At 37.1% G+C, this 16,110-nt stretch overlaps 1 protein-coding gene across 1 annotated transcript; it reads left to right on the top strand.

Annotated features, from left to right (window-relative positions):
* The first annotated feature begins 344 nt into the window (after positions 1–344).
* Positions 345–1,307, top strand: LOC132015308 (olfactory receptor 6C75-like). Its single transcript, XM_059395892.1, has one exon. It carries the CDS (start codon positions 345–347, stop codon positions 1,305–1,307), a length of 963 nt encoding a protein of 320 aa, XP_059251875.1.
* The last annotated feature ends 14,803 nt before the right edge of the window (positions 1,308–16,110 follow it).

Raw genomic sequence — 16,110 nt, 5'->3', positions numbered from 1 at the left:
ATCATAATATTACACTTAGACTTTGAAGAACACATGGAAAACAGTGGCATCATCTGTCAAGTGACTTGCATGGTTTATCTTACTTAATTCTCAAAGAACATGAATAGGTAGATACTATCATCTTCATTCTACAGAGGGTGAAAGTGAAGTTCACAAAGGTCTCCAAAGGAGACCCATTCCTCAGGAGTTAGAACTCAGTATTGAACTAGTACTGAACTCAGGTCCATCTGATTCAAGGATCAGTGGGCTAAACCACTGTTTCTCCACCTTCTTTGACAGGCAAATAACTTAATCATGCTTCTCTAAAACCTTTGTGTTCCCTGATGTAGGTTAGACCAGCAGTGATGATGATGTGGAAAGAGATGTCCATGGAAATGGGGAATTGGACAACTGTCCAAGAATTCACCTTGGAGGGGTTTCCTGCCATCCAGCACCTGGGAAAGGTCCTCTTCTTTGTACACCTCCTGGCGTACCTGGCATCCATTGCAGGTAATGCAGTCATAGTCACTATCACCTGTGCTGACTCCAGGCTCCACACACCTATGTACTTTTTCCTCAGCATTTTCTCCTTCTTTGAGTGTTGTTTCATAAGTGCCGTTATTCCTAAGTTGCTTGTCATCTTTCTCTCAGGCAAGCAAACCATTTCTTTTCCCGCTTGTTTCATACAAGCATTTGTCTTTGTATTTCTGGGAGCAACAGGTTTCCTCCTCATAGCAGTGATGTCTCTGGATAGGTATGTGGCCATTTGCAAGCCTCTGCATTACCCAACCATCATGAACCTGAAGACTTGCTTCCTCCTGGTTACTGCCTGTTTTGCTTTGGCCTTCACTCTCATCACTGGTCCAGTAGTAACAGTTTCCCAGTTATCCTTCTGTGGTCCCCATGTCATCCCCCACTTCTTCTGTGACATTGGCCCCCTGATTCATCTCTCCTGTTCTGACACCAGGTCTGTTGAAATGTTGGCTTTTGTCCTCGCTTTGTTTATCCTTTTGACATCCCTTATTATAACCATCATTGCATACAGCAACATAGTAGTCACAATCATACGACTCCCATCAGCTAAGGAGAAACAGAAAGCTTTCTCCACCTGCTCTTCCCACCTCATAGTTCTCTCACTGATGTACAGCAGCTGTGTGTTCATATATGTGAAACCAAAGCAAACGAACAGGCTGGACTCCAACAGGGAGGCTGCCCTTGTGAACACGGTGGTGACCCCATTGCTCAACCCTGTCATCTATACTCTGCGGAACAAGCAGGTCCACCAGGCTCTGAGGGAGATGATGTGCAGAATAAAAATATCAAGATAAAAAATTCACATGGCTTTGGAGTGGAAGGCTTCAGAGAACCATCTGTCTTCATTCTGCCCAATTTAGCAGTTCACAGAGTTGTACTGCAATGTCTCGGGCAGCCACAGTTGATCTGTACATCACTAGCAAAATAAAAATTTGTTTTATAAGACATATTTTACATTGCTGTGCATAACTATCTTCTCCCTAAATATTCCGCATATTGATGACAATTGATTAATTGCAATACCCTTTACTCAATTTTTATTATTACCACTGATAAACATTCTATGCTTGAAGTTTCTAAATTTTAGCAATATATAAAATTTAATTTTACTTCTCTTCGGCCATAAACATGACTCAACAGAATTAATGATGCTTTAAGAAAGGCATCTAAATAATTAAAATAATAGGAGGGTATATATTGCAATGTATTTAGGAAGGCAGGGATGGAAACAGCACAAATGCTTCAGTCCACATTCTCTCCATGCCTAGACCAAGGAAATAATGATCGTAGTACCTGTCAACTTGGAATATATTTGGTTTGCATCAGGTTTGCCCTTAAATTTTATTCTTGGCCCTTAGCTTAGCTATATGTGTATGCATCAATCCCATGCTAGGGAGAAACAGAATTGTTCCCAGACTTAGAGAACCAAATTCTAAATAGTGGTAATAACCACAGCATTCCACAGAAGACCAATACTCCTAATTCTTAATTATTATAATAAATTCTTATTTATTCTAGCTCCATTACCTCAGATGCATAATGTGTACTTATGATTGGTTCATCTCCTAAAACTGTTGCCATAAAATGTTTCTGCATGTCAATGGAAGGACCTTATTTCATATTTCTGTAATAACTTCCAAAATTCAAGTTCTTAAAAATCTAAGTTATTTACTTATCTACTTCGTATTGCTAATGAATTATAAACAAATTAAACACATTTCCTGGTTGAGTGGTGTTGTCAACAGCTAAAGTTATCTTCTGATTGATAACATATTTAAAAACCAACATTTCCATTATCTCAATCCTTAAGCTTTGAGTACTTTTCACACCTTCCCAACAGGAATGTATCTATTTATTATTCAGAAGAAACTTCTCTAAAAAGATTAAGATAATTTTTAATGTTGTTTGTCTTTAACACAAAGCCTGAGGTTAAATAATCTCAAATACATTTTATGAAAAACATTCTACACTATGATTAGATCCCATTTGGCCTCAATGGTCCTACTACAAAGTTCAAATTTCATCTGATTGACATAAAGAAGTATCAAACATGTCCTAAAAAATCACAGATGATTAACTATACACACTGTATTAAACAGAGTTTGGAAAAGCCAAGATCAGAGTAGAAAAGTGGGTACAGACACTGTACAGGAATTAGAAGAAAGAGAATGACAGCTAAGGGAAGTGGCAGTGGGAATGGAATACAAAGGGACCAGAGTAGACACTGAAACATTTGTATTGGACAAGACTTGGTGCTGCCTTCAACTAACTGGTCAACTTCTAAAAACAGGTAAGTTACATTCTTCATAAAATATGGAGATTGAGCTATTAATCTATAGGGTACACTTGAAAATACTCATGGACATAGCAGTGAGATGCTGCAGGAACATGGAAATAATGTTCCACCCTGAGATTTGAATAACTGAAGAGTGTATGGATGTGGCCGAGGTTTCATAATGTAGGAATAAATGATGGAATTGTGGTCAAATTTCTGAAGGGTGAATTTCCCCAAGGCTTTAGCCAGGATTAGATAATTATTTAGTAGACATAAACTAATTAAATGCACTTTATATTATCTTGAGATTGGCCATGATTGAAGAGTGAACTTGACAAACAATACTGAAGACCAGAAATCCAAAACTGAGTCTACAAATCCAGTCTGGTCATTACCAGTCAAAGGCAGTACCAAGTAAAGGACAAACTCTCATGTGGAGGTTAATGCACTAGATTCCGGTGCTATAAAATGTTTTATTGAGACAAATCCCTAAGCTAATTCTATACTGAAGATATAACTAGTCATATTTTTAAGTCACTTTGTTAGCATGTGATTAACATATAAAAAGCTATAGATATATAATGTTTACAAGTTGATGTGTTTTGAGATAAAAATACACCCTTGAAGCCATCATCGGTATCAATGCCAGGAACCAATCACCTTCAAAAGTTTCTTCCTGGTCCCTTTATTGTCAATCTTTTTTCCTTTGCAGGTAAAAGCACATACTTTAAGATTTAGCCTCTTAAATTTTTATGTAGGCAATAAAGTATTGTTAATCATAGGCTCAATATCACACAGATCTCCAGAATTTATTTATTATTTATTACTGAAACTTGATCAATAATCCCTATTTGTTCAGCCCCCAAAACCACCATTCTATGGTCTGCTTCTACATATTAGTTTAGATTCCACATAGAAGATATGCAGTGTTTTTTTCTGTTTCCAGCCTTTTTCCGTAGAATAATGACCTCTAAGCATATCCACATGGTTGCAAGTGGCATGACCTTCTTCTTTGTAAAAGCTGAATGATATTCCATAATGTATACATGCCACATTCTATTTATCCATGCTTCTTTACACAAACTTTTAGGTTATTCCCCCATCTTAGCTACTGTAAAAAATTCTACAGTGAACATGGGAGTACAGATATCCCTTTGACATCCATATTTCAATTACTTTGGATATATACCCAGAGGTGGAATGCTGGATCAATAGAAATCTTATTTTGAAATTTTCAGGCAAGACTATATTATTTACCAGATTGTCTACACCAATTTACACTTTTTTTTGTTTGATTCAATTTTATTTCTTTTCTTTTGTGTGTGTGTGTGTGTGTAGTTCTTTTTTTTTTTTAATTTCTTTTCAGCGTAACAATATTCATTGTTTTTGCCCTACACCCAGTGCTTCATGCAATACGTGCCCTCCTTAATACCCACCACCTGGCTCCCCCAACCTACCACCCCCCGCCCCTTCAAAACCCTCAGGTTGTTTTTCAGATTCCATAGTCTCTCATGGTTCACGTCCCCTTCCAATTTCCCTCAACTCCTTTCTCCTCTCCATCTCCCCATTTTACACTTTCATCAAGAGTGTACAAGGATTTCTTTTTCTCCACAACCTTGTTGACACATCTTTTCTTTTGTGGGTTTTTGGTAATACCCATCCAAATAAACTGTAAAGTGATATCTCATTGTGGTTTTTACTTGTATTTCCCTTAGTAATGTTTGCAATTCCATTAGTGATGGTAAGCATCTTTCAATGTATCTATTAGTCATTTGCATGTCTTCTTTGGAAAAATGTGTATTCAGTTACTCTGTCCATTTTTTCCCACTTTCTTTAAGTGTTTATTTAAATTCCACTTTGTTAACATACAGTGTAATATTGGTTTTAGGTGTACAATTTAGTGGTTCAACACTTATATACAACACCCAGAGTTCATGATGACAAGTGAACTTAATCCCCAACCCCTACTTCATTCATCCCTCCAGCCACATCACCCCTGGTTACCATCAGTATGTTCTCTATAGTTAAGATGCTGTTTCTTGATTTGCCTCTCTCTTTCACTTTCCAACTCATGCTCCTTTGTTTTGTTTCTTAAGTTCCATGACTGAAATCATGTTATTTGTCTTTCTCTGACTTTTTTCACTCGGCATAATATTCTTAAGCTCCACCTACATTTTGCAAGTGGCAAGATTTCATTCTTTTTGATGGCAGACTAATATTCCATTGGATATATATGCCACATCCTCTTTATCTATTCAGCAGTCAATAGATATTTTGGCTCTTTCCATAATTTGGCTATTGTGGATAATGCAGCTATAAGTATTGGGATGCATGTATTCCTTCAAATTAGGATTTTTGTATCCTTCGGCACTAGTAGTGCAATAACTGGATCACAGGGTGGTTCTATTTTCAACTTTTAGAGGAACCTCCAAATTGTTACCCAGAGTGGTTCACCAGTTTGCATTCCTACCAACAGTGTAAGAGGGTTCCCTTTTCTCCACATCCTCACAAACACTTGTTGTTTTTTGCAATGTTTATTTTAGCCATTTTGAAGGTATGAGGTGATACCTCATTGTAGTTTTGATTTGTATTTCCCTAGTGATGAGTGACATTGAGTATCTTTTCATGTGTCTGTTGGCCGTCTGTATTTCCTCCTTGGAAAATGTCTTATCACATCTCCTGCCCATTTTTTAATAGGGTATTCATTTTTTGGATGTGAGGTTTTTTTTTTTTTTATAAATTTCGATACTAACCTTTTATCAGATATGTCATTTGCAATTATCTTCTCTCATTCCATAGGTTGCCTTTAGCTTTGATTGTTTCCATCACTGTGCAGAAGCTTACCCAAAGCAATGTATACATTTAAAGCAATCCCTATCTAAATGCTAACAGTATTTTTCACAGAACTAAATCAAACGATCCTAAAATTTGTATATAACCAAAGGACCCAAGTAGCCAAAGTAACCTTGAAAAAGGAAAACAAAGCTAGAGGCATCATAATTCTGGACTTCAAGTTATATTGAATAACTATATTGGTCAAAACAGTACAGTAATAGCACAAAAAAAGGACACGTGGATCAATGGAAAAGAATTAAAAATCAATGGAAAAGAATTAAAAACCCAGACATAAAACCACAATTACATGGCCAATTAATCTTTGCAAAAGAAAAAAGTAATATCTAATGGGGTAAAGATAGTCTCTTCAACAAATATTGTTGGGAAAGCTGTACAACTACCTGCAAAAGAAGGAAACTGGATCACTTTCTTACACCACACAAAAAAATAAATTCAAAATGGATGAAAGACCTAAATGTGAGACATGAAACCATAAAAATCCTTGAGAAGAATACAGGACATAATTTCTTTGACATCGGCTAGAGTAATTTCTTATTTAGTGTGTTTCCTGAGGCAAAGTGAAACAAAAGCAAGAATGACTATTGGGACTACACCAAAATACAAAACTTCAGGTATGGAAGAAAAATGAGAGAGAGAGAGGGGCAAAACATATTCTTAATATAGAGAACAAACTGATAGTTACCAGAGAGTAGGTGCATGAAGGGATGGATTATATAGCTGATGGGGATTAAGGAGTACACTGGTGATGAGCACTGGGTGTTGCATGGAAATGTTAAATCAAAAATTGTACACCTGAAATTAATATTACATTGTAATGTAAATGACTAGAATTTAAAGAAACACTGAAAAAAAAAAGTGTGTCACTGGTAAAGAACAAAGGTCTACACACATTCCAAGCATGTGGAAACTTTCAGGCACCTACTGGAAGTAAATAGATAGATGATAGATAGATAGATGATGACAGATGATAGATAGATAGATAGATAGATAGATAGATGATAGGTAGATAGATAAAATGAGCTCTCATTATTCCCATTACCTTATGGTTTATAAAGCTAAACATGCCCTCATTAATAGTTCAGTTATTCCTGGGTGACGGAGGGTCTTTCAAATCAATTTCTGTTTTAGGGTCCCTTTGTTTTATCTCAACAGTGTAAGTTTGTTGTTGGCCCTAAACTTTCAATTTTCTAAGTCCATCTGAAAGTGTTCAGCCAAATACTGGAGAAATCTCAGATCTACAATTTCTAATACAATTTTCTGGTCAGTTCCCTATTTCAGATTTTAGCCATTTATACAAAGAGAGAACAGGGATCATTCCATGTCAGCATGGAGTCCCCCAAAGAAATCAAAAGGTTCTTTTTTTAAAAAAATTTTTATTTTTTTAATAAACATATAATATATTTTTATCCCCAGGGGTACAGGTCTGTGAATCGCCAGGTTTACACACTTCACAGCACTCACCATAACACATACTCTCCCCAATGTTCATAATCCCACCCCCCTTCTCCTAACCCCCCTCCCCCCAGCAACCTTCAGTTTGTTTTGTGACATTAAGAGTCACTTATGGTTTGTCTCCCTCCCAATCCCATCTTGTTTCACTTATTCTTCTCCTACCCCCTTAACCCCACATGTTGCATCTCCACTTCCTCATATCAGGGAGATCATATGATAGTTGTCTTTCTCCGCTTAATTTATTTCACTAAGCATGATACCCTCTAATTCCATCCACTTCGTCGCAAATGGCAAGATTTGAAATCAAAAGGTTCTTGAAACATTCCCGCTATAAACATTCAGAATTCTAGATTCTTCTCTAAGGTGAATTTTTTTTTGTTGTTTTTATAAATGTAGTTACTCAAAAATAGCCCTACTTTTCTTTTCTTACTGTTTCTGGGCTTTGGTAGGTGTTTTCCACGATGGAATTTTTAAAAATCTTTTTAACTTTCCCACATGATAGTTTTCAATAAATTTTGTCTTTATCTGAGAAAGATGAAGTGGTCCAGGTCTAAAATCCCCAGGCAGTAAATGACTAATACAATTCAATGCCACATAGCAATGCTTTGGTTTTTCTGTGGCTTTGAAAGTCTTCTATTATGGCTCTAATATGACTTTGCTTACATGCATCTTCCACTGATTGAACTTCTGAAAATCTGAAGTGAGGAATGACCCATTAAAGCAATAGCCTTCTGAGTAAGACCTGGAGGAAAGTAGTCTAAGTTGTGAAATCACAGCAGGCAGAACATAAGAAGACACTGAGGACCAGTGTATGGTAATATGAATAGAGTGTTCCTAACTTTAGGTTTTCCCAGAGAATTTTTGAGGAAGGCTGAAATGGAGTCAAAATACCAATCCAAAAAACTGCCTTCTGAATATCTGGTATATTTCCTTCTTTCCAGAAGTTCTTCCAAAATGCTTTGTCTTTGCCATTTGAAAAGTTTCCCATAATGGTCTTTGCAATTCTAAATCATGCTTAGTAAACTCGTGCTATTTTAGAATTTAAGCACAAGGATTATGATTATAGTGAGAATACATCTGAGTTCTGATTGAAGAAGGTTTGACGTAGGCAGAGAGAAACCCATTGTGGCACACAGACACACACACACACACACACACACACACACACACAAAAGAGCAAGTCTCAATAGCTAACATCCATGGTTCTTTATGAAATTCTGTATCGGGCGTTTGATGATAAAACTATATAGTTAATAGCCTAGAAATCATTAGATCTGGAGCAGGAAAACTAAAAATGAAGACCTCCTATGTTAAAGTGCTTTCTCTTATAAACAGACAAGACAGGACCTTCTCATTGAGCATTTTTTAGAGGAAAGGTTTATTGTTCCAAAAATAAACAAAAACAAAAGTTAGCTAACAGCATGTGCATACCAATTAGTCCCCAAAGCCAGATGAATGATAAGGAAATCTCTACCAAAGCCCTATCCTTAAAAAGCTTACTTCTTAACATTGAGCCTATCTATGGTCAGACAAAATAGACCAAAAAAAAAAAAAAAAAAAAGGAAAAATTATTTCAGAACTTCATTAATAACAGTGAAAGGAAATGACAGTATAGAAAGGCAGTACTTCTCCTAGAAGAACAGTTTCTTTTTTTATATATATAATTTTTTATTTTTTATAAACATATATTTTTATCCCCAGGGGTACAGGTCTGTGAATCACCAGGTTTACACACTTCACAGCACTCACCAAAGCACATACCCTCCCCAATGTTCATAATCCCACCCCTTTCTCCCAAACTCCCTCCCCCCAGCAACCCTCAGTTTGTTTTGTGAGATTAAGAGTCACTTATGGTTTATCTCCCTTCCAATCCCATTTTCTTTCATTTATTCTTCTCGTACCCACTTAAGCCCCCATGTTGCATCACCACTTCCTCATATCAGGCAGATCATATGATAGTTGTCTTTCTCAACTTGACTTATTTCACTAAGCATGATACGCTCTAGTTCCATCCATGTTGTCGCAAATGGCAAGATTTCATTTCTTTTGATGGCTGCATAGTATTCCATTGTGTATATATACCACATCTTCTTGATCCATTCATCTGTTGATGGACATCTAGGTTCTTTCCATAGTTTGGCTATTGTGGACATTGCTGCTATAAACATTCAGGTACACATGCCCCTTTGGATCACTACGTTTGTATCTTTAGGGTAAATACCCAATAGTGCAATTGCTGGGTCATAGGGCAGTTCTATTTTCAACATTTTGAGGAACCTCCATGCTGTTTTCCAGAGAGGTTGCACCAGCTTGCATTCCCACCAACAGTGTAGGAGGGTTCCCCTTTCTCCGCATCCTCGCCAGCATCTGTCATTTCCTGACTTGTTGATTTTAGCCATTCTGACTGGTGTGAGGTGATATCGCATTGTGGTTCTGATTTGTATTTCCCTGATGCCAAGTGATATGGAGCACTTTTTCATGTGTCTGTTGGCCATCTGGATGTCTTCTTTGCAGAAATGTCTGTTCATGTCCTCTGCCCATTTCTTGATTGGATTATTTGTTCTTTGGGTGTTGAGTTTGCTAAGTTCTTTATAGATTCTGGACACTAGTCCTTTATCTGATATGTTGTTTGCAAATATCTTCTCCCATTCTGTCAGTTGTCTTTTGATTTTGTTAACTGTTTCCTTTGCTGTGCAAAAGCTTTTGATCTTGATGAAATCCCAATAGTTCATTTTTGCCCTTGCTTCCCTTGCCTTTGGCGTTGTTCCTAGGAAGATGTTGCTGTGGCTGAGGTCGAAGAAGAGAGAAGAACAGTTTCTATCACAAATTCCTATCTATTAAGAACTTTCAAAAACTAAGAAATCAATTAAAGCATGTGGGAGTGCATGAGGACATAGTCCTAGGAAAACAAAATAAAGGCAGTTAGATTCAGTGGTAAGAAACTCTATTAAAGAATTGAAAACTTCAGATGACCAATGGGGACATGTATCAATCATGATGGGGCTGAAATGGCCCAAGTCAATCCCCAAAAAAAAGACCGGAGCTCTTTGGAAAATGGCTGATTACAATGTTGCTGCAAGAAAGAATACAATGGGGGTGCCTGGGTGGCTTAGTCCTTAAGCTTCTGCCTTTGGCTCAAGTCATGATCCCTGCATCCTGGGATCAAACCCCAGGAAGCAGCTGCCTGCTGGGTGGGAAACCTACTTCTCTCTCTCTTACTCCCCCTGGTTGTGTTCCTTCTCTCACTGTGTCTCTGTCAAACAAATAAATAAATAAAATATAAGAAAGAAGAAAGAAAGAAAGAACGAACACAATGAGCTTGGAGATCCTTTTGATGTTAGCAGGTGCCCCCAGAATAATATAAACATTTCAAAAGGCACAGGAGTTAACTTGAAAGGGAACCCAGTGGCCACAATTATGGAACAATTTGAGCAATACATGAACAGTAATATTAATAGACATAGACCATTACATGAAACAATTACTCTTGATCCATCCATGTTGAGATGGGTAAAGAATTGAATAAATACTGGGTGTTCCACAGAACTATTGAGTCATTGAACATTATATCAAAAACCAATGACATGCTATATTATGGCTAGTTAAATTTAAATTGAAGAAAAAAGAAAGGAAAAGTAAAAAAAAAAAAATGGAATAAATAAATAAGGGGGAAGGAAAATCACTTCCTTAGAGTAGAATTCTAAGTGTAGATGGAATGATGGAAATAGAACCTCACAATTTGAAAAATACCATGATAATAACTGTTTCAGATAAGAATCATCACTGGATAATAAGTGAGTGGGCAAAAGTGTAAAGATGGATATTTCCATAATCTCAAAGCATCTTCCAATAAAATATTAATTACCATGGGAAAAATAGTAACTTTACTAGTTTTAAACAGACACCACCTTAACCAAGTGATTATCTGTAACAGACAGTAAATTAAGGTCACCAATAAAAAGATATGGTGACATCATATCCCTGAGAAAGGCACAATATCATTTCTATAGTATTTTTGACAAAATTGCACAAGCTAACTTTAATCAGACAAACCCACATTAAGCATCACTGTATAGAATAAACAGCATCTTCAGGAGTATCAAAGTCATGAAAGGCAAAGAAATATAGAAGAAACTATCCCAGATCAGAGAGGGTCTAGGAAACAAGAAACTATGCACAGATGCATCACATCGCCCAGATTGGATCTTGGACCAGATGAAGGACATTTAGTAGGACAACTGACAACTTATGAATAAGATCTACAAATTAAATGCTCATTTCCTTGTTTTGAACATTGCTCTCTGGTTATATGGTAATATTGGAGGATGTTGTATGAAGGGTATATGAGAATTCCCTGTGTTCAGTTTGCAATATTTTTTGCTAAGTCTGAAGTTTTTGCAAAGTGAAAAGTTAAGTAAAAAGTTTTAAAGAAAAAAAGCAGGTTTAAAATTAATGTGATCAGGGATGCCTGGGTGGCTCAGTTGGTTAAGCATCTGCCTTCGGGTCAAGTCATGATCTCAGGGTCCTGGGATCAAGTCCCACATGGGGTTCCCCTGCTTAGCACAGGAAACCTGCTTCTCCCTCTCCTACTCTCCCTGCTTATGTTCCCTCTCTTGCTGTCTCTCTCTCTTTGTCAAAAAGTGGATAAAATCTTTAAAAAATAAAATAAAATAAAAATCTGTTGTGTACTGGGGCCTGGGTGGCTCAGTAGATTGAGCATAGGAGACTCCTGATTTCAGCTCAGGTCATGACCTCAGAGTTGTGAATCAAGCTCTATGTCATGCTCTGTGCTCAATAGGGAGTCTGTTAGAGATTCTCTCCCTGTGCCCCTCCCCCAACTCACACTCATTCTCTCACTCCAAAATAAATAAATGAATCATTAAAAATCATTAAATCATTAAAAAATCATTAAATATTTTTTGTGTAGGATATATACATATATATATACATATGTGTGTGTGTGTGTGTGTGTGTGTGTAATCTCCACACACATAAATATGAAATTGCTGGATCCTGTAGCAAATATGTAAAATATGCTCAACGTCAATAGATTTCCAAATTTTACCCTTCCAGTGTCATGAATAGGAGTTCCAGTAGTCTCAATGACACTTGGCAGTGCCTGTGAAAATATTATATTGTGGTTATAATTTGTATTATCTTCGAAATGAAATAACCCGAATATTTTATTATAATACCAGCCATTTGTATGGTCTCTTTTTGTAAAAGGACTCTGCAAATATTTTGCCCAGTTTTCCTTTGTTACATTGTCTTTGCCTTACAGAACTGTAGATTTGTCAGATTAAAAATAGCTTCTTGGAGACTGTGGTTTCCACTTTCATTTCCTTAATGTTGTCTTGCAATAAATAGAGGTACTTAATATCACTGCTTTTTATGATAAATTCCTTTGTCTCAGTCAAGAAATTTTTTTGTTTTCCCTCAAACACATAGGTATTCTGCCGTGTTTTCTTTTTTAAAAAATTTTAATTTCTTTTCAGTGTAACAGTAGTCATTGTTTTTTGCACCACACCCAGTGCTCCATGCAATCCGTGCTCTTCCTAATACCCACCACCTGGCTCCCCTAACCTCCTACCCCCCCCCACCCCTTCAAAACCCTCAGGTTGTTTTTCAGAGTCCATAGTCTCTCATGGTTCAACTCCCCTTCCAATTTCCCTCAACTCCCTTCTCCTCTCCATCTCCCCTTGTCCTCCATGTTATTTGTTATTCTCCACAAATAAATGAAACCATATGATAATCAACTCTCTCTGCTTGACTTATTTCACTCAGCATAATCTCTTCCAGTCCCGTCCCATTTTGTGTTGACACAAAAGTTGGGTATTCATCCTTTCTGATAAAGGCATAAGACTCCATAGTGTATATGGACCACATCTTCCTTATCCATTCGTCCATTGAAGGGCATCTTGGTTCTTTCCACATTTTGGCAATCGTGGCCATTGCTGCTATAAACATTAGGGTACAGACAGTTCTTCTTTCACTACATCTGTATCTTTGGGGTAAATACCCAGTAGTGCAATTGCAGGGTCATAGGGAAGCTCTATTTTTAATTTCTTGAGGAATCTCCACACTGTTCTCCAAAGTGGGTGCACCAACTTGCATTCCCACCAAGAGTGTAAGAGGGTTCCCCTTTCTCCACATACTGACCATATCACTGATGAATATGGATGCTAAGATTCTCAACAAGAGCCTAGCAAACAGGATCCAACAGCACATTAAAAAGATTATCTACCATGATCAGGTGGGATTTATCCCTGGGTTACAAGAATGGTTCAACAGGGACACCTAGGTGGCTCAGTTGGTTAAGCAGCTGCCTTCAGCTCAGGTCATGATCCCAGTGTCCTGGGATCGAGTCCCACATCGGGGTCCTTGCTCGGCAGGGAGCCTGCTTCTCCCTCTGCCTCTGCCTGCCATTCTGTATGCCTGTGCTCGCTCTCTCTCTCTCTCTCTCTCTCTCTGACAAATAAATAAAATCTTTAAAAAAAGAAAAAGAATGGTTCAACATTCGCAAAACAATGTGATAGAACAAATTAATAAGAGAAGAGAGAAGAACCACATGGTCCTCTCAATTGATGCAGAAAAAGCATTTGACAAAATCCAGCATCCATTCCTGATTAAAACACTTCAAAGTATAGGGATGGAGGGAACATTCCTGAACTTCATAAAAGCTATCTATGAAAGACCCACAGCAAATATCATCCTCAATGGGAAAAAGCTTGCAACTTCCTGTTGAGATCAGGAACACGACAAGGATGCCCACTCTCATCACTCTTGTTCAACATAGTATTAGAAGCCCTAGCAACAACAATCAGACAACAAAGAGAAATAAAAGGTATCCAAATTGGCAATGAAGAAGTCAAACTCTCTCTCTTCGCGGTTGACGTGATTCTTTATATGGAAAACCCAAAAGACTCCACCTCCAAACTACTAGAACTCATGCAACAATTCAGTAATGTGGCAGGATACAAAGTCAATGTACAGAAATCAGTAGTTTTCTTATCCACTAACAATGAAAATACAGAAAGGGAAATTAGAGAATCAATTCCTTTACTATAGCACCATGAACCATAAGATACCTGGGAATAAACCTAACCAAAGAGGTAAAGGATCTGTACCCCAGGAACTACAGAACACTCATGAAAGAAATTAAAGAAGACACAAAAAGTTGGAAGACCATTCCATGCTCTTGGATCGGAAGAATAAACATTGTTAAAATGTATATACTGCCTTGAGCAATCTACACTTTTAAGGCCATTCTGATCAAAATTCCACCAGTATTTTTCAAAGATCTGGAGCAAATAATCCTAAAATTTGTATGGAATCAGAAGAGACCCCGAATCGCTAAGGAAATGTTGAAAAACAAAAATAAAACTGGGGGCATCACGTTACCTGATTTTAAGCTTTACTACAAAGCTGTGGTCACCAAGACAGCATGGTACTGGCATAAAAACAGAAACATAGACCAGTGGAACAGAGTAAAGTGCCCAGATATGGACCCTCAACTCTATGGTCAAATATTCTTCAACAGAACAGGAAAAAATATACAGTGGAAAAAGACAATCTCTTCAATAAATGGCGCTGGGAAAACTGGACAGCTATATGTAGAAGAATGAAACTCGACCATTCTCTTACACCGCACACAAAGATAAACTTGAAATGGATAAAATACCTCAATGTGAGACAGGAATCCATCAGAATCCTAGAGGATAACATAGGTAGTAACCTCTTCGATATCAGCCACAGCAACTTCTTTCAAGATATGTCTCCAAAGGCAAAGGAAACAAAAGCAAAAATGAACTTTTGGAACTTCATCAAGATCAAAAGCTTCTGCACAGCAAAGGAAACAGTCAACAAAATAAAGAAGTAACCCATGGAATGGGAGAAGATATTTGCAAATGACAGTACAGACAAAAGGTTGATATCCAGGATCTATAAAGAACTCCTCAAATTCAACACACACAAAACAGACAATTATATCAAAAACCGGGCTGAAGATATGTACAGACACTTCTCCAATAAAGACATACAAATGTCTATCAGACACATGAAAAAATTTCATCATCACTAGCCATAAGGGAGATTCAAATTAAAACCACATTGAGATATCACCTTACACCAGTTAGAATGGCCAAAATTAGCAAGACAGGAAACAAGATGTGTTTTCTTTTAGATGAGTCTTATACCATTTACAGTTAGATCTACAGTGCATCTTCTGCTATGTTTTTTTTTCCTCTTAAAAAAAATTTTTTTTGGTATGATAAAGAGTAAGGGTCAAGATGTATTTTCTCCATTTGAGTACCCACCTGACACAGCACCATCTACCTTTATTGAAGGACTACCATTGCTCTACTGCATTACACCGTCATTTTTGAATTATATCTGCTGGTGTATATTTTATTGCTAAGTCAAATAAGTCAGATGAGAAAGCAAATACTGTATGAACTAATTTGTGTGTGAAAACTAAAAACATCTAACTCATAGTAACAGACAGTGAAATGGTGGTTGTCAGGGGCTGAGTGGTGGGGGAAAGGAGGAGATGTTGGCCAAAGGGTGCAAACATTCAATTATGAAACGAGTAAGTTCTGATGATCTAAGATACAGCGCAGTGTGTATAGCTAACAATACTGTATTGCACACAAGAAAAGTGCTGTGAGAGTAGAAATTTAATGTTCTTACCACCACCACCACAAAATGGTAAAGGATATGTTAGTTAACCTTACTGTTGTAAACATTATATAAAGTATAGGTATATCAAATCATCACTTTGTACACCTTAAACTTACATAGTTATATGTCAATTAGATCATAATAAAGCTGAAGGAAAAGAGAATATTCTACTTATAATTTTTTTTAATTACATAAACCCTTTCCAGACCTTTTGAAAGAGTCTGTAAGAATTGTACTGTTTCTCTCTTAAACAAACCACTGATATGTAAAAAGACAAAACAGGAAGGTATCACAGTCACTGTGGATCCTGTGTCTTGAGAGATAGATGGATAGAA

The sequence above is a fragment of the Mustela nigripes genome, chromosome 4 (assembly GCF_022355385.1).
Source record: "Mustela nigripes isolate SB6536 chromosome 4, MUSNIG.SB6536, whole genome shotgun sequence".
Classification (NCBI taxonomy): Eukaryota; Metazoa; Chordata; class Mammalia; order Carnivora; family Mustelidae; genus Mustela; species Mustela nigripes.
This window is presented reverse-complemented; position numbering and strand designations above follow the sequence as displayed.

What these genes read in the sequence shown, in the direction of transcription:
- LOC132015308 (XM_059395892.1), top strand. Translation starts at nt 345, where the DNA reads ATGATGATGTGGAAAGAGATGTCCATGGAAATGGGGAATTGGACAACT.